This window comes from Gobio gobio (assembly GCF_949357685.1).
Source record: "Gobio gobio genome assembly, chromosome: 6".
NCBI classification, from domain to species: domain Eukaryota; kingdom Metazoa; phylum Chordata; class Actinopteri; order Cypriniformes; family Gobionidae; genus Gobio; species Gobio gobio.
Window position 1 is genome coordinate 30,193,617 of NC_137102.1, and position 19,093 is coordinate 30,212,709.

At 41.1% G+C, this 19,093-nt stretch overlaps 1 protein-coding gene across 1 annotated transcript in view; it reads left to right on the top strand.

Moving 5' to 3' along the window:
• Positions 1 to 286: 286 nt before the first annotated feature.
• wnt9a (wingless-type MMTV integration site family, member 9A) overlaps positions 287 to 19,093 on the top strand; it is a gene marked incomplete at both ends in the record, with an annotated part of 145,586 nt that continues 126,779 nt past the window's right edge. Inside the window, 3 exon segments of the mRNA XM_079819926.1 lie at positions 287 to 310; positions 313 to 360; positions 364 to 491. Of these exon segments, the coding sequence (XP_079676052.1) occupies positions 287 to 310; positions 313 to 360; positions 364 to 491 (200 nt within the window).

A 19,093-nucleotide genomic window follows, 5' to 3' on the forward strand; every position in this document is an offset into this window, starting at 1 on the left:
TTTGTCTGAAATTAAAAGGCCAGCATATATATTAGCTGCGTTAGTCTAGCTATATCAGAAAATCAAGTAGGCTATTTATTCAATTTTAGAACTATCGCGATTATTATTGCCCATGCTTACTTAAAAGCTAACGTAAATAATTAAAAAGCAGTCTCTCTCTCTCTCTCTCTCTCTCTCTCTCTCTCTCTCTCTCTCTCTCTCTCTCTCTCTCTCTCTCTCTCTCTCTCTCTCTCTCTCTCTCTCTCTCTCTCTCTCTCTCTCTCTCTCTCTCTCCTGCTCTAAGTGAATGGGAGGGGCGCAGAAATCCTCGGAGTGTATAAGAAGTGCCGTTCTCACAAGCAAGGATTTTACCAAGCAACTTAGGACGAACGAAATGAGCTGCCCCAGAGCCGCTACAAAATGCTGGATGGACACCTTCTCCTGGGATGGTTATCATTTACCATTATAGTGCATCTGATCAGCTTGCCTGGACCGAGCACAGCTTACTTCGGGTAGGCAGAGGAACTCTTCCTCAAGCTTTAAATGTTTTTCAAGCTTCAGGTTTTTTTTATGAATAGATGAAATGTGAAATTATGAATCAAAGATCATAAACAAAAAAGACAACGTAATCCAGGGGAAAAGTTATGTAAACGTCTCTCCATGACAACCTGTGGAGTTGCGATGAGTAGCTAATGTTCTCATTATAACAACGTGATGTTTGCATGAAGTCTCCAGTTATAACTTATTTATGAATTAAATTTGTCCCTATTTACAAATGTATTAAATAGCCTACTGCATATCAGGACATTTACCAACTTCTTAATTCAGTGACGGGCAGGTACAGCGGTCAGGTTTGTCTTTTTTCATAGATGCTTGTAGAGGAACGAAACTAGACACGAGCAGCTCTCAACAGCTGTTAACAATAAAGCTACGAAGATCTCTAACCTGGTGGCCAAAACGTCTGTTCGGATCGCAGATAATATTTCTTCATCCAGCATAAACACTCGTTTTGGCACTCATTTTACTCGCTCACTAGGTTTAATAAGCGCAAGTTCAAGGATGTGTGTTGAATTTACAGTTTCCCCAGTTCCCCCTATAAACATTCCCCTAGCATAATTTTAATTGAGGTAATTGTGATACAGTGGGAACGCCTTTGGAATGTATTCCTCTATGACGCGTTCATTTCTGCTTATTCTTCCATTAGGCTACGCGCCTTTCAGCGGTCACACCAGAACTTCATGTTTTGAGAAACATGTGTTTAACTTTTAATCATCGTCTTTGAGCTATTGTCACTTGCATCAACAAGTTTTAAACCAGGTTTAGAGGGTAAAAGTAGCGAGGTCGTGTGCTATGAAACTATATAGTCCTACGGACAAAAAATATAAGTTTATTATTCTGGTCTAAATGAGTAGGCCTACATTTAATCCAAAATTCATGGACATAGTCTACGGACAGGTGGGCGTTTGATATTGTCTTGGTGTTCTAACCCACTCTGGCTGGATCTGTAGTGATGTACACTGTAGGAAAGTTTTCACATTCAGCAACTGTTCAACAGTTTGGCACTGTATCATTATTTCTCTTGGCTCCATGGTGAACAGTGATGGAAGATTCTATGTAAAAAGGTGTGCTAAGGAGAGGATATTGTTAGGGCAAATCAAGGGCCAAGGGCGGGAGTGGCTCCCTCAGGCCCCATTGAACATTATGAAGCAGTAAACCGGTTTGTTGGGCTGCAGTGGTTGTAGATTGGGTCTAAGCCTATTCTATCCCCTCTTGGGAAGTCAATAAATGTAATAAATGTTGGCCTGTGTTAGCATGGGTGGGATAGTACTTCATATACAGATTTATAGTCTCCATTATTTGATCTGAAAGATTGTTATCAATTGCAATTAGCCTCTTAAGAATATTTTCCCCTTGTTTTTTGGCACATTAAATGGGAAAAAGATAAACTGTAATGTCTGATAATGAGCAGATATGCAGTGCCAAGAGGCTTTGTATAATAAATGCCTTGATATTTTTTACATTAAATTTGTCATGCTTATGTGAGCCATTGTTTAAAAGTAAACTTTGCCAGTTTCAGCACTTTGTCTACTTTGACGGAAATTGCTTGTACTTCCATGTTATCGGGTCATGAAAACAAACTATAGGAAACTCATTCGTGATATATTCCACTATGGCATTATGGGTGTTCTTTCTTATCTAACACAATGAGTGTTCATTTTTGAATAATGAATGGGTGTCATTTTCCAGATAGCTAAGACTTTTTGCTGAACTTTACAGTCAATGAGGGGGACTCTCCAAGACTTCGACACAATCACAAATCAAACGTCTTTTCAAACTTGCCATTTGTGCCACAGCTAGCATTAAATCATTATATTTTGACATGTTGTCACATTTGCTTCTACTAAAGAGCAAATAAATACCTTCCATGAAGCACATGCTGCATCTTCTGGGCACTGATTTACTTAAATAGAGGGTCAATGTTGCATACCCAATTTCCCCAGTGCGGTGGAGCATATGTGAAATCTAAACACAGTCTCTGTTTGACCTCGGTCTGCGTCTCTGAGGGTTGGGTGGGATTCCTTGCCTAGTTGAGCCGCTGCTGAAATTGTCATCCTGGCCACAAGAATGCAAAGCCTTAGTTTTTTTACCACCCGTCCCATCTAGCCTGTTGCGGCAGGTGCCCAATGTTTGTTTCAGCTGTATCTCGTTCAACAGCAATCCCAGGGAGACCAGGTTTGGATGGTTGGGGACTAAGTGCTGGTGGAACATTGAATGTTCCTGGGAAACAAGGCAGTACAGGGGCTGCACACTTTTTCTCTAGGTTTAGAGCTCACCTCAAACAGCCTGAAGGAAGAAAGGAGTAGAGGTTACATGCTGGGAAAACATGTGGGAAATAAGCCCTGAATATCCATGGAATGAGTTTCTTTTGTGCCTGGCTTTGACAAGTTTATGCAGATCTCCTGTGGAAGCCAGACTGGGGTCACATGTGGGGAACTGCTGTCCAAAAAGTAAACCTGAAGTGAAATGACGGAAGATATTTACGACTTTTGTGTGAGATGCTGGTTATACCCACCTAAATTATGATTCTAAGTATTTCAGAGGTGTAAATCACAATGTAAAAAGTGCCTACAATTTCTAAATAATATGTAGAGCCAAAATTGTATTTATAATGACGCTGCTAAATACAGGTGAAATGGGGTCTAAAACATTTTGAGCATGTCCACTTTCGACAATTTCCAGAGGTATTCGAAGATGCTTATTTTTTCCATTAGATTGAAAGAGCTGGAAAAAAAAAACATACCCGCCCATAGACCCTCCCCTCAAAGAAATCAGGACAGAAGTGGTTAAAAGTGGGCAAAAGAGATTAAAATACCAGGTGTAAACCGGTATGTGTCTCCCTCGTCTACTTGTGATCTAATCGACTAAAACGCATCTTAATACAAGGTGTAAACAGGACCTAAAAGGAAGACTGGTGAAATATTCTTAGACTTATTAGCAAGAAAATATTCAACTGAATATCTTTATTAGTGGGTTACATTTTCAGACACTTTTCTAGAAAGTCAAGTCAGTCAAGTCAGCTTTATTTATATAGTGCTTTTTACAATGCAGATTGTTTCAAAGCAGCTTCACAGTGTTAAACAGGAAAATAATGCAACATAATTTTATTCAGCCTTATAGCCGTTCCAGAGAAAACGGTGATGTGCTTTGCACTCATGCTCTGGCTTCTTACATTTCTAGATATGCAATTAAATCACTCCCTCACGTAATTTATTCTGATTTAGTTAAACTAATTAATGAATCATATTTTGTCAGAACCTGTCCATCAATAGGTGTAGAAGTACTTTCAGTTTCCACCAGGGGGTGCAGTCACTACTGTAAAAGTGCTCGGCTTTTCAGTCATCATCTGCTCCTTTATGAAACCTTAGGACAGTGGGAAATGAGTGGCAAAACAGATATGAGCACAGAGAGCTGTGTGATGAGGATACAGGGAGAAAGTAAACAGATCAGCAGTTTTATTCAAAGGTAGTTGTGGTCAGTTTGTTCTGTTTGCAATGGCATTTTTTGGCCACAGCTCACAGGAAAGCCCCTGTACAGAAGCAGTTTGCTGCATACGGCTTCAGATTTAATCTCTTGACTAGACTTGTGCCTGGGAATGTTGATGAGAGCTGCTGCCTGAGCTGCGGTGGATCGGCTTTCAGTGCCAGAGAATAGCAGTGTCTGAAGATCCTCACATGTGACCACTTCCTTCAGAGGCTGTATACACACCCATGGACAATTTACTGATTCAAACTTAAAATGCCATTGTTCACATTTCACTTAACAGACACAACACTTAACTGACACTTTTTTCTAAAGGCACAACCCCACAAAGTGTGTATCATTGCTGGACAGCTTAACATAGTGTAACTTTTGTACTATAAACACACTTAAGATTACAAACATTTCTTTGGCTTTCATGACATTTCAAGTAACCACTTGAAAAACTTAAATCCGTGTCTTTACATTTCTACCATTTTTTTTTCCCTCAATGGCTTTCTCGACAAGCTTTGAGAATGGCTTCTCCCGCAGGGGTCATCCCAACCCTGCCTTGATTATATGGTATTATTGCTCTGGGGAATGTCTTTAAATGTGTTTGGCACACTTGCATCCAAACGGCACATATTCTGGTAGCATGGCTCCAACCACAGCTTGGAAGTCTGCCTCAATTTTTTAAGAGAGGGCGGGTCCGTTCCTACCATAACCCAATCAGATGTGTTTTTGTAGATATGTAGGCTGTTGTTGGAAGTGCAGTGATGGGCATCGCAGACAGCAGCACAGCCAGGCAAAACCGGAAAGCCAATATGGAATCTGAATAGCTTTTGGTGGTCACGGATTGATGAAATTATGTTAATTAGCGGCACTACCATGTCATGTGTTTTCCGTCTCCTACCACAGACTGTTTTCCTCCACAGAGGGATTTGGATGGACTGTGGGCCAAAATGATCAGTGACTACAGCCAAGATTAGATGACTAAAAAAAACCATAATATGACTTTAAAAACCCAGAGCTATGAACCATGCATGCATATTTATTGCATGAATTGGGTGTTGCTTTCAAAACCGTAGTCAAGTCAAACCAAGAATGTACCTTGATGGAGTTCATGCTTGTGTTGCTATTAAAAAAAGACTTTCTTTGTAAATTGTGGTTTTATTGATGGTAGATGAATTGATTGTTCAATAGTTGGTTTTGGTTAGGGTAGGTTAAGCGTATGTTTGCCTGAACTAGGGAATACTATACTGCTATATGATTTGATAACAAATATATGATATATGATGTAGTGACTGACTAAATGTTAACCATCAGTCCAAAATTCTCGCTAGTCGCATTTTTGAACAAAAAAAAAAAATTGCTAAAGCAGTGTGAAAAGTTGCTAATCCAGTCACTAAATTGGCAACACTGTGTGTGCCTTTGTCGCACCTGCTCCCCTGTCTATGGTTTCTCCGTCACCCTGGTAATGCCGAGTTCACACTGCCTGATTTTAGCCCAGATTTTGACTCGCCGACAGGTTTTGCGAAAACGCAGACAAATTCCCGAAATCAAAGGCAAATCGGTGCTCGTGCACATGAGTGACAGTCACACAGTGTGAATGATCAAAGACGCGATCAGAGAGAATAGCTGAGGAGTCGCAGACGCCCGTGAGATATTTGGCATGCTAAATATCTGGACCTGTCGGCGATTCAAACTCCTGCTGTGTGAAATGTGTTCTGACTGAAAGATAAATCGGTGATACCTACAGTCAATGAGAGAGCAAGATACAGGGCAGCGGGAGGTTCAGGGAGGAGTTCTGGACCAGAATATCAGTATTTTAAAGGGGTGGTAAAACACATTCTTTCGAAGGCTTGATTGTGTTTGTGGGTTGCGCTGTAACATGTGTTCATGCTTTGTTTTTTTAAAAATTGCATTATTTTTCATATATTATTTTACCTTTATTCTACACTGCTCTGTTCCTCCTTGTAAAAACGGTCTGATGGTCGCTCAAAAATACACAACGGGCTCAGATTGGTTAGCTGGCCCAGTGTATTGTGATTCGCTAACCGCCTAGTGCACGTTTGTCGGAAACATCACGCCCCTTACCTTTACCGGTAGTCTGTGCTTTGGTAGTATTAGAAACAATGGCGTCAATAAAACCATACCAATTTGAGCCCGAATCGGACCCAGACAATTTTAGTGAAGATGATCTAGCAGAACCTGTTCAGTCCTCAAAGGGATTTTTTGAGTAAAGACTGCGGATCTATAGCGATCGCTACTGAATGGCACTGTTACTTTTGTATTTTTAGAACGATTATAGCCAAATATTTGTCGCAAGAACTATTAACCCAAAACAAACACTAAACATTGGCTTTACTATTGTAACGTACTGCTCTGAGACAGAAGGTAGAAGATCCAAATGCAGCTTTATTCAGAGGGTAATCCACACTCGTAGTCAACAAACAGGCAACAGGTCATACACAGGCAAGCAGTCCAAACAGGCAAACAAGGCAGGAGAGACAGGCAAACGGGTAATCCACGGAACAGGCAAGAAATCCAAAACCAGAGACATGAAACCAGGGAAACGCTCAAATGCAGTTTACAACAAACAAACAAGACTTCACAGTTAATGATAGAGTGAACATGGTTTATATAGGCTGGGGTAATGGGGTAATGAGGTAATGTGACACAGGTGCAAACAATGAGTGATGATGAGTCCGGGCAAAGGATTATGGGTAATGTAGTTTGTGAAGGAGTGACAGTCCGGGGTGGAGTGCCCTCAGGTGGTAATCAGGGGCACTCTCACTTGTGATTGTGACAACTATAGTAGCTAAATCAAACACAGAACCATGTTTAGCATGCCTGTAGATAAACAAGCATGTAGATAAACAATACATAAAAGCTCTAATCAAAGAATAATTTACACTAATTCCAAGTTTGCTGTTGAGAAAAAGTTTGTAACGTTAGGTGTTTGAATGAGCATTTAACAAACTGGTTTGCAGAGCCAAACAGCGTTGTCATTTGTTTACTTCCTTGCTACAACGTACAATTAACAATACAAACTATTACAGGAAACACTGTAAAACTAACATATCTGTCTCCAAGTCTGGTATATTCCTGACTATAAGATGTTTTTAGCTAATTAGGGGTCCAAGCTACAAAGGTGCCGGAACCCTATTGTATTTGTGCTGATTTTCTTCTTAATATTATTAGGGACTAGGGCTGTCACTTTTTATTCGATATTCGAATATGCATTCGAACATGACGTGAGATATCCGTAATCAAACTATAAATAAACTATCCGGTTTTTAAAGTGCCATGCAGAGTCCCGCACGGGTGCGGGTACCCGCGAATATTGCTGAAACGGGTGAAAAACATCCTAACTGTGTCGCATACGGGTGCGGGTCGGGTCGGACAAGGGAGAACACGGGTCTAAACATGGGTTTGAAACAGTCACGTGCAAACGAATATATATAAAAAATATATGCATGTATATTGTAGATGTACAAAATCATCTACAATACATATGCCTTGCCTGTATTTCAAAATCCATATTAGTTTATTTGTGCCCGCGCAGCGTGCGCCCTCCCAGGAGAATCACAACCGCACGCGCGATCTGCCTGCACTCGTCGAGATGGATCCTGAGGAGTTGAAGAAAAGATAGCCGCAAATGTGGAAGTTCATCGCTGAGGAAGCATGCAGATAACTGTGGTGGTAAACCAAGCACACGCAGTTCTATCGAACAGTATTTTTGTTATTTTTCCTGAGCTTGATCTCTTAATAACACTGTCTTGGTACATTAAGCCACGTTAAGTGAATTTATTGGGGAAATTAACTTGCATTATAATATTTTTTTAATGATACTTATATAAGCACACACACAAGTGAATATTAATGAATGTGAGAAAATATAATTTAACCTGAGAAAAGTTTAAAATAGTGCTAAAAAGGCAAACTTATTTTTCCCTATATGTACAGTAGGCTATATACATATGAATTGATACTGAATCAAGATCGAAATGGATATTTGTGCCAATCACCAACCCCCCGCCACCACAAATTGGTTTCTAATCTGTGGGAAACACTGATATTTAACCATGGAAGTGAAGGGACAGAAATCAGCTAACTCCCGCTCACAGCTTGATAGAACACCATCTAACCGTCAAACCTGCTGAGAGAACCCCCAAAAGAAAATAAACCAGAACAGCATGACAAATAGATAATATGCGCATGTGATTGAGAACATCGGACAATGCCCTTGCAGAAGGATAAGAATGTTTTATATGATTAAGCTTTACTAGCTAATAAAACCATAGCTAGCTATATAGAACCCGGCACAGCTACCGAACCTATGAAAAAAGATCAATACGAGATTCTTCATTTGATAACCTTAGCCAGGATAATACTGTGTGATTTTGCCACGTTTGGCAGTTTGAGACAAATAATGCAATCCTAAAAATTCCTTTGACCCTGGAATAAAATCTGATGTCTTTACTAGTTAGTTTGACATGCTCACCAATGCCATGATACAATTTTGGCCTGAATAATTTCACTAAGGTGAATGGGTTGATGTAAAACTCCGGACAAGTTCTTGTTTGAATAAAAGCGTCTGCCAAATGCATAAATGAATGATATAGGCTAATATGCTGTGCCATCTGTTCTGTTTCAGCTTTTCTAAACAAAATACTATCATTAACGGTAATCAGTGTCTTGCGAATCATTTACGAGGCTGTAACGTTGGTTCGCCTGTGTGGGTGTAGGAAGGAAGAAGACGGGGTCGGCGTGACTGGGACTGCACTTGTTTTATTACTCAGAACAGGTTCAAACATAAAGCACGCTCGAGGGCGTTCAGCTCAGAACAATCAAAAACTCAATCTTCAATATTTCACTCAGTTTCAGCTTTGCAACTCTCTTTCTCTCTGTGGCAGCAACAGGCAGTCCCAGTCCAGATCTCTCTCTCCTCTCTCTCTCCCGACAGCGGCTTAAATGCGGTCTCTCCACGCCAATTACTGCAATGAGACACAGGTTTTAATGATCTGCACTTGACCTACTTACTCACTGCTCGTCTCCGCGCTCTCTCTCTCCCGCTACAGACTTCGCAAAACCACGCCCCCTCCGCCACAGAGGCACTATGGATAGTTACGACACAAGCAAGCGACAACGAGCGATCACGTTGCACAAGCAGGTGCGTGTCTCATACGATGCATGTGTCTGCTCTATACAGACATGCTTGCGACAAAATTGAGAGAGTAAAATGCTACAACCAATCGGCATCGGAAATGCATAATCATATACATATCATTGTGATGAATGCTGATGTAGTGATGACGCCAGAATGGTGATGAAGATCACAGCTGTGTCTTTGATAACATGCCCAGATAGTCCTCCATGAAAGTGATTGTTCTGAATCTGAACGCAAGATTTTGCTCTCGTTATTGAAGGCACTCGCGTCTGTTGCTGCGACAGCCCAATGAACAGAATGATATGCTGACATGGACTTAGAAGCCACTGTATTGCACATTATTAACTTTATAATATGACCAGCGATCGACCGCTTAGGAACGTCTGGATCGTCAACTGAATGTCGGCGTCAGCATCTGCGAACTCAGACATGAGTAAGTGACCGTCTTTTATATTCTGTGAATTAGGACGTGATTGGTTAGGCCTGAATGTGACGAGTGACATAACATTGAATCTTCCTGGCAGAACTTCAGCTAAAGCTTTCATTTCTATTTTCGAATACTTTTTAGGATGGATAGTATGCGATTTGGGACGCAGCACGTGTTTCATGAAGCCTCGGTCTGCCCATCAGTACCTACACAGTTTCGGCACAGTGTCACCTAGTGGTCAGGAGATATGAAAAAGGCATTTTTTGCTTATAACTTCAAAACTGGTCTCTTTAGATTTGGTGCAGAATGCGTCAAACAACACCCAGTTTTCCCATATTGGCATTTAGAATTTTGTCACATTAGTTTAACATTATGAAACTTGATATGTGCCATTGGCACCATGCCCTGAAGGTACTCAAAAAGTTTTGAGACATGAACAATTCTTAGTGAACAATTCTTCAGCATCTATTAACATTAGTCAATGCACTGTGAACTAACATGAACAAACAATGCATAGCTGGATTTTATTCTTACATTAACAAAGATGAATGAATACTGTAACAAATGTATTACTCATAGTTAGTTCATGTTAGTTAATACATTAAGTAATGTTAACAAATAAAATCTTATTGTAAAGCGTTACCCCAAAAATGCGAATAGCTTTCAAATACGTTTGTTTTAATAAAACTAGTGTTGTTTGATTCATTGAGCATTCATTGAACAATGATGCCAATTATGTACCTTGTGATTAAAACAGCTGTCTGCCATTTTGAATTTCTTTGAAAACATACTTTTTCAAACTCCTCCTAGACCGTTGTTCCATTTTCACCAAAGTCGGCTCAGATCATGTTCAGACCATGCTGACAAAAACTTATTTAAAGCTTTTTGATGGACTAAACCATTCTCGAATACAGAAGTGGGTAGTAACAAAGTACATTTACTTCGTTACATTCACTTGTAAAAAATTGTACCATGCTATTTGCCATTGTGCCATTGTTATTAGGGGCCCAGCACCGAAGGTGCGAAGGCACCTATTGAAACCGTTCCCTTTCCTATTATTATTATTCTTCCGTTTCTTCCGCCATTGAACCAAATATGGCATCCCATAGAACCAAATGGTAAAAAGTTGTGAAATTTGGCACACTCATAGAGGACAGTCTGAAAAGTCACCATGGCAAATTTGTAGTCTCTAACTCAATCCCTCTAGCGCCACCATCAGTCCAAAATTTGACTCATGTTTATGCTAATAACTTTTGAACCATAAGGACTAGAAACCAAATTCTTGTTCCCTCTGATTCCAATTTGATTTTCTGTCATGAAATTTCCCAGCCATTTTGAATTTTCCAAAAAACCTACTTTTGCAAACTCGTCCTAGACGGTTCATCCGATTTGCACGAAAATTTAACCAGATCATCTTCAGACCATGCTGACAAAGAATCTTGCAAATCAAGTTGATTCGTCATATGTTTTCGATAAACGCGCAAACAAATAAATTTTACGTAGCGGTTGCAAAAACACTCATAAGGCTATATCTCCGCTAGGCTTTATCGTATTCAAACCAAATTTGGTACACGTCATCACAAGCATGACTTGAGGCAACATGCAGCGTTTTGGCGCAGCGCCACCTACTGGTCCGGAGATACAAAAAAATTTTGTTTTTGCTCATAACTTTTGAACCGTTTGTCCAAAAATCATAGAAGTTGTCTCGTTAGATTCAGGACGGCATGCCGAGTTGTCTGATATTCAATTTTACCATATCGGCCATTTTGGCTGTCGGCCATTTTGAATTATGTGCTAAAATGCTGTATTTTATGAACACATGAATGGATTGTTACAAAACTCGGTTTGGGTCATCAACACGATGCCTTGAATGAGCCCAATAAGTTTTGAAACAGCACCACCTAGTGGAGAATTTTTTTTTTTCAAATGCTTATAACTTTGGGTGAGCTTGACTTATTTTCATGGGAGTAACTTTTTTTGTCTCCTGAATCCTCGCCGAGTCCAATGATACCAGACTTGCTAGGTTTCGGCATATGGTTTGTGCAGCGTTGTAATTTAGCGCTTTAAAAACATTAGCTGATATCTTCAAAACCGCTGGTCCAATCGAGACAAAACCAGCGTCAGAAGTTCGGAAATATAGGTGGATATGTTAATTTCCATGACCAAATGTCAAACTATTGATAGTAAGGGGGAGTAAAATCCAATCAAAGTCAGGTGTCAGTCATTTTTCATGTGTTTTTTCATATAAATGTCTATAACTCCAAAACGAAACAAGATATTTTCACCAAAATTGACACAGACATTTATGGGCTCACTCCGAGGACACACACACACACAAAAAGTAGGATTGTGCCACTTGGTGGAGCTATAATAGAACAAAACATGAAACTCCCATTGACTACAATGCAGTATTATGATATAAAATGCTATACTTTACAAATGAATTGGTGTATCATTACGAAACTTGGTATGTGCCATCAGCACCATGCCTTTTAAGGTACTTAAAAGGTTTCAAAACAGCACCGCCATGTGGTCCATACTTATAATGAAAAGGCCTCTTGAGGCTATATCTCTGCAATGACATATTGACACTATATTGACACCCTGCTTTGATATATTGACACCAAACTTTGCATGTGTCATTGTTCCCTTATTCTGACCACACCACATCAATTTCGTAACTGTTCCACCTATTGGTTGAAAGTGATAAATCATTAAATCATTATTATTGACTGTATTTATCATTTTACAGCTATTTTGCCTAAAATCACCTTAAGGCGAGACACTACAGGTGAATAGGGATTTTTTTTAATTACAAGATATCACTGTGAAAATTTTCCAGTTTATTACTGGCATAAACATAAGAAAAAAGTTTTGTGTAAATGAATGTTTTAATATGCAAATGAGGCCTTATATACTTAAATATACGCTAATTTGCATACTTTTCCAAAAACAAAATCTGGAAATTGGAAAGGACCATGTTTAAAATTCTTGATTCTATTTGTTGACATATTAGAGGAGAGGGCTTTTACTGAGGGGATTCTGGATATCTTATTTTGTGCTTTAGTAAATTAGAGAATACTGACAATAGCTTTAAAAAATACGTTTTCGCCATGTTTTTTGGAGTTCAAGGACCTATAACTCAGGATAGGAATGATATATCAACAAATCCCTTTGTAAAAGCCTTCAGAATGTAGTTCAGTATAAAACTGCAAAAGCTGGTGCTTGTAGGTGCTACTGAAGTGGATATATCTGATTCTGAGTGCGAGAAAAAAATCATTTTGAGAAAACGGCCTTTAAAGTTTTCTAAACATTTCTATAAAACCCCCAACCTACAAACCAAATATATATTCCGTAAATTAATATCAGTAGTGGATAATATTTAAAACACGTGGAAATTGATAAATTAATACATTATTAATAGCAGTAGCTATTAGAGAACTACCTGAAGAGAACTACCTTAACAAAAACACACAACAACAGTCACAAAAACTGCAGACGAGCTGTCCTTGTTTGTTGTATATGTCCATCTATAACTATTTTAATCTAATTCTGACGAGGTTTCGTCGTCTAATCTGTTGTTGTCTACTTTCTTTTTACTAGTTCTTGCTACTTGGTCTTTTCTGTGAACGTTTATGAGCTAATTTCGGCGTTCTCTGCACTTTCTCTCAGGTGGCGAATACACAAGCAAGCGGCAGCGCGTAGTGAGAAATTAAAATTGAAAAATCAGATGTGGTTTTCGGCTGCAAACTTTCGCGGTTGGTTAGTTCTACAAATGAAAATCCCATATTTGGACTGCGCTGTGTGTGAGACTGAGAGCTTTATAATGATACCAAGCATGACATGTTTCTGTGAATGGAAAGGACACGGGAGCTCGCATTAGAATAACTTTGGATGATTTCGGGTAGAAATCTAAAGGCACACTGTGACAAAATATAATTAAATAATCGTCTTAATGTGTAATGTTGACATTTTTTTATTTTGACATGAAAGCTTACATGTTAAGAAAGCAAACTGGCCCAAAATCTCAATATTGACCACTGTATGAAAAAAATATGTTTTCACCTGCCGTGTCTCGCCTTAATAGGTCTTTAATTGCTCATTGCTGCAGTTGATCTGACATTGCCAGCCATTTTGGCATGTCTTGTCTTCTTCTTTGAGCTTGGCCCCGATAATGGCTGCTTGCAGCTATTTTGTACATAAATATATATATATATATATATATATATATATATATATATATATATATATATATATATATATATATATATATATATATATATATATATATATATATATATATGATTAATAAAAAGGTAAAAAAAAAAATTAAGAGCATCACATATCATACAAGAGCTGCAAGTAATTTTCTCTTTGCCTTTTGTTGTTTGATTCGCATTATTGGCTCAATCGTCATCAGGTTTATTAGATGCTGCCCCTTTAAGACGCAGATCTAATATCATTCTCCCATTAATTTCTCCCAACTATTTACGCCCATTTAAGCTAAACTGTGTTTAAGTGAATACTCTCCAAGCCTGTCATTTTGAGATATAGGCTATTTTGTTGTGTATTTGATGGTTTAGTCGCGCAAACGAAGCATTATGTGCAAGTCGGTCCGTTTCGCAGCGTGCGTACACACACACACACACACACACACCCGCCTTGAACTTGGAAACAGCGTCTATTGCGCGGATTATTGCAGGGCTCCAGACTAACTTTTTTCACTAGCAGCACAGTGGCCCCCAACTGAAAATTTTAGGGGCACAACCAGAAATTTTAGGGGCGCACACCATAAATCAACATGCTAACCAAATCTACTAATTTCCACTGTATTACTAATAGGGATCGGTATCGTTAAGGTTTTAATGGTATTACTACTCTTAGCGATACTGCTTATCGATCCGGTACTTTAACAGTATTCTTACCGGTTCTTTTTATTATACTTTTATTTATTTATTTTTTATTAAAAAAAAACATAATTAAGAACATAATTAACATGGCTTTATAATCTGAAAAGTAAAATATCTATAGCAAAAGAAACCGCAAAGTTTGAACAAAAAATATAAAACATCTATTTGTAAATGGACCTGTGTGCAGGCATTCGGAAGGTCTGCTAACATTAATATTACAGTAAAGAACAAACCTACTAAGAAATCTAATAAAGTAATGAAATGTAAAATAACACTGCATAGTTTTCACTGTATAAATTGATAGATTAATGCTTATAAAAGCTAAAGTTATTAATTCAAGAGATGTGAATATTTTCTATTTGCCTTTTGTTCGATTCGAATTAATGGCTCAATCGTCAGCAGGTTTATTAGACGCTGCCCCTTTAAGACCGATCAAATGTAGAACTAATCATATTCTCCTATTTCTCCAAACTATTTACGCCCATTTAAGATATAAACTGTTAAAATAACTACTCTCCAATCCGGGCATTTTGACACCGGATATTTGTTGTTTATTTGATGGTTTAGACGCGCACACGAAGCCTAAAATATTACGTGAAAATCGGTCCATTTCGCAGCACACACACATAAGCCGCCTTGAAGGTGGAAACAGCGTCTCTTGCGCGGATTATTGTGCATTTAATAGCTCTTTATTATCAAACACATCCCGCAGTTTAGCAACAGTAGAGACTGCAGTTTACAACAATCACTGAATCTGACGTTTAGTTTAGGTTTAAGGAGAAATGACAGCAGCTGTGAAGGGAAGAATGTCGCGCTCGACTGAACACGGCTATAGGAATAGTTTTACCTCATACCATCTTTTTATAATTCTTGGTGGAAGCCAAAATCGAAAATAAAATTAGATTAATATCACAGCACATCCCTAAAGTTTAAGCAGACTAAACTTTTGTTTAGTTCTTGGCCATCGTCACTCATTAAGCAGACTTTGGTGTTGTGTTCGCTGTAGCTCCACGTGAGAGCTCGCTCGCTTTCTCTCTCTCTCTCTCTCTCTCTCTCTCTCTCTCTCTCTCTCTCTCTCTCTCTCTCTCTCTCTTCTGGATTGCGAATGGCAAAAATGCATCACGGACAAATGATTTAATATTCTCTCTCATATAGAAACGGCTGGCAAAGATAGAATTTTCCAGACATAACGTCTATCAATTATAATTAGTAAGTGTATTTTCTTAATTTCTCCAGTAGCCTACCGACAGCAGGCAAATTTACTGGTCGCACATGTGCGACTGGATGTAAAATTCAGTCGCACACTCTCAAATTTTAGTCGCAAAATGCGACCATTTAGTCGCACTCTGGAGCCCTGTATTGTGCTTTTCATTTAATCAAACACGTTCTGCAGTTTAGCCAAAGTGGAGAGTGCATTTGACAACAATCACAGATTGTGCTGAATCTGACGTTAAATGCATGTTTGGGGAGAAATGACAGCGCGCGCTATGAAGGGGAGGAAGTTGTGCTAGACGATGCGCGAGCATAGTTTATAATAGTTTTACCTCATATCTTCTTTTTATAATACTTGGAAGCGTAAATAAAATAAGATTAATATCACAGCCCTGTGATATTGTGTAAGTGTAAGCAGACTACATTTTTGTTTAGTTCTCTGGCCATCGTCAATCTCTCTCTCTCTTTTACAGTGTGTAAGTGAATGTGATATTACTGATCATGTGAAGATTTTGCAGTGGCGCTTGAAAATCCAGCGGCGGCGCTGCGCCGCTGTGAATACATTGTAGGGGAAACACTGCAGTTCGTGAGCGGGGCAGGTGAGTGAATGGTGATAGAATCAGATGGATAACGATGATAACTGGATGATACTATACTTCTTGGTTTTAGATTGCGTTGGAGATTGGAGTACTGGATCGAATGAGACGCTGGAGACTGGAGACGAGACGAGGAGACACATTGGAGACTTGGAGACATGATTGAGACAGGTAAGTAGCGAGAGAGAGTCCTTGAAGTATTGAGGTAAGTATTAGCGTGGTTATGTGCAACCAAGACCGGACGGTGACTGAATGTGAGCGTGGGGCTTAAGTGCTGGCAGTGATTGCTGTGATGATGGGATGCAGGTGCGTGTGATCAGTATTCAGGAGAGGGCGTGCGCTGTGATTTGGTGAGGGTGGAACCTGGCATGCTTGTAACATACGCAGTCTGATGTCCCGGATTGACAGCCAGACCTTCTGTCCAATCTGGTACGATGGAGTCTTGGAGTCGTGAAGGTCGGCTGTCATCCTGTGTCTGCGAAGAGCACATTGAAGTTGATGATGTGCAGAGTCCCAGACCCTCTCACACTCCCGGAACCAGTAGTCGTCCGATGGTTCCCCCGACCAGGGGAATAGAGGGGGTTGGTAGCCGAGTACGCACTGGAATGGAGTGAGTCCAGTGGAAGATTGGCGGAGGGAGTTTTGTGCGTACTCGGCCCAACCCAGGAACTGGTTTCAGGAGTCCTGGTGGCCGTGACAGATGGTACGAAGGAAGCAGCTGATCTCCTGGATCTTCCACTCCGTCTGCCCGTTCAACTGAGGATGGTATCCCAAGGAGAAGCTGATGGTCACATCTAGGAGGGTGATGAAGGCCTTCCACACCCTGAAGACAAACTGGGGCCCTCTGTCCGACACGATGTCTTCGGGGATGCCGTAGTAGCGGAAGATGTAGTTTAACATTAACTCAGCAGTTTCCATAGCAGTGGGTAATCCCTTTAAATGAAGCAGATGGCAGGACTTAGAGAATCTGTCAATCACAACGAGGATGCAGGTACAGTTATTGGAGACAGGGAGGTCGGTGATAAAGTCCACTCCTAGGCGTGACCAGGGTCAGTTAGGAACAGGCAGAGGATGGGAGAAGCTTACCGGAGGGGAGATGGCGGGGGCTCTTGGAGATGGCGCATTCCTTACATCCCTGCATGTACCTTCTGACGTCGGATGCCATGTGTTGCCACCAGAAGCGCTGTTTTAGCAGCGAGAGGGTTTCATTGACCCCGGGGTGGCCAGTGCCCAGAGATGTGTCGGAGGAGTGAATGAGAGGAGTGCGCCGTGTGCAGGTGACATACTGCAAGCCTGGTGGGCCCCCCAGAGGGGGGTTGGTGGAGGCATTGGAGGAGGGCAGAGTCTCTTCTGACCAGACAATGGGGTTGACAAATAACTGACTAGGCAGGATGGGTTCAGATTCCTGTCTTCTCTTCTGGTCTGTGGATACGGGATAGGGTGTCCGCCTTAACATTCTTGGGCCCAGGTCGATAGGAAATCGTGAAGTTAAACCGGGTGAAGAACAATGCCCACCGTGCCTGGCGGGGATTCAGTCGCTTGGCGTCTCTGAGATATCCCAGGTTCTTATGGTCTGTCAAAACGAGGAAGGGGTGTTCAGCACCCTCCAACAAGTGCCTCCACTCCTTGAGGGCCAGCTTGATGGCTATGAGTTCCCTGTTGCAGATGTCATAGTTTACCTCCGCCGGGTTGAGCTTGCGGCAGAAGAAGGCACATGGGTGGAGTCTACTGGGGTTCCCCTGCTGTTGGGACAAGACCGCTCCCACTGCGGTGGTCGAGGCGTCCACCTCCACGATGAAGGGAAGTTCAGGATTGGGATGGACGAGGAGGGACAGAGACTTGGGCTTATTGTGGAGGAGGTTGGTGAGTGGACTGGAGATGGAACTGTAATCTTGAATGAATCGACGATAGAAGTTGGCAAACCCGAGGAATCTCTGGAGTTCTTTTATGGTGGTGGGAATGGGCCAGGACCGGATGGCCTCCACCTTCCCCTCGTCTATCCGGATGCCACTGCGGTCGGTGTAGTATCTAAGGAACTGCACAGAGGGCTGGTGGAACGAACACTTTTTGACTTTCAGGAACAGGTGGAAGTTCCTCAGGTGTTGCCGGACCTCCGCTATGTGGTGGCGATGTTCGGCCATGATCCGGGAGTAGATCAGGATGTCATCGATATAGACCAGCATGAACTTATGGAGAAACTTCCGGAGTACCTCATGGATGAAATCTTGGAATATGGAGGGGGTGTTGGCCAATCCATAAGGCAAAACAAGGTATTCAGAGTGGCCAGTAGGGGTCACAAAGGCAGTCTTCCACTTGTCCCCCTCACGTATCCGGATAAGGTTGTGCGCGCTGCGGAGGTCCAACTTGGTGAACACAGTGGCACCACGGAGATGTTCCAGCACAGCCGGGACAAGAGGAAGAGGATAACGGAACTTGACTGTAATTTTGTTGAGGGCACGATAGTCTATGCAGGGCCTCAAGCCTCCGTCCTTTGCCACGAAGAAGAAACTCGAGGCAGCAGGGGTAGTTGACGGGCGGATGTAACCTTGCTCCAGTGCCTCCTTGATGTATTCCTCCATGGCCTTCTCCTCCGGAAGTGACGGGGTACATTTTCCCACAGGGCACTGACTCACCCGGCAGCAGATCGATGGCGCAGTCCCATGGCTGGTGTGGAGGCAGCTTGGAGGCTCGTTTGGGGCAGAAAAGGCCGCTTAAGGGGGCGTAACAAGGAGGGAAGTCCACCGAACGTTTCTCTACTGGACTCTCGATGGACGTGGTG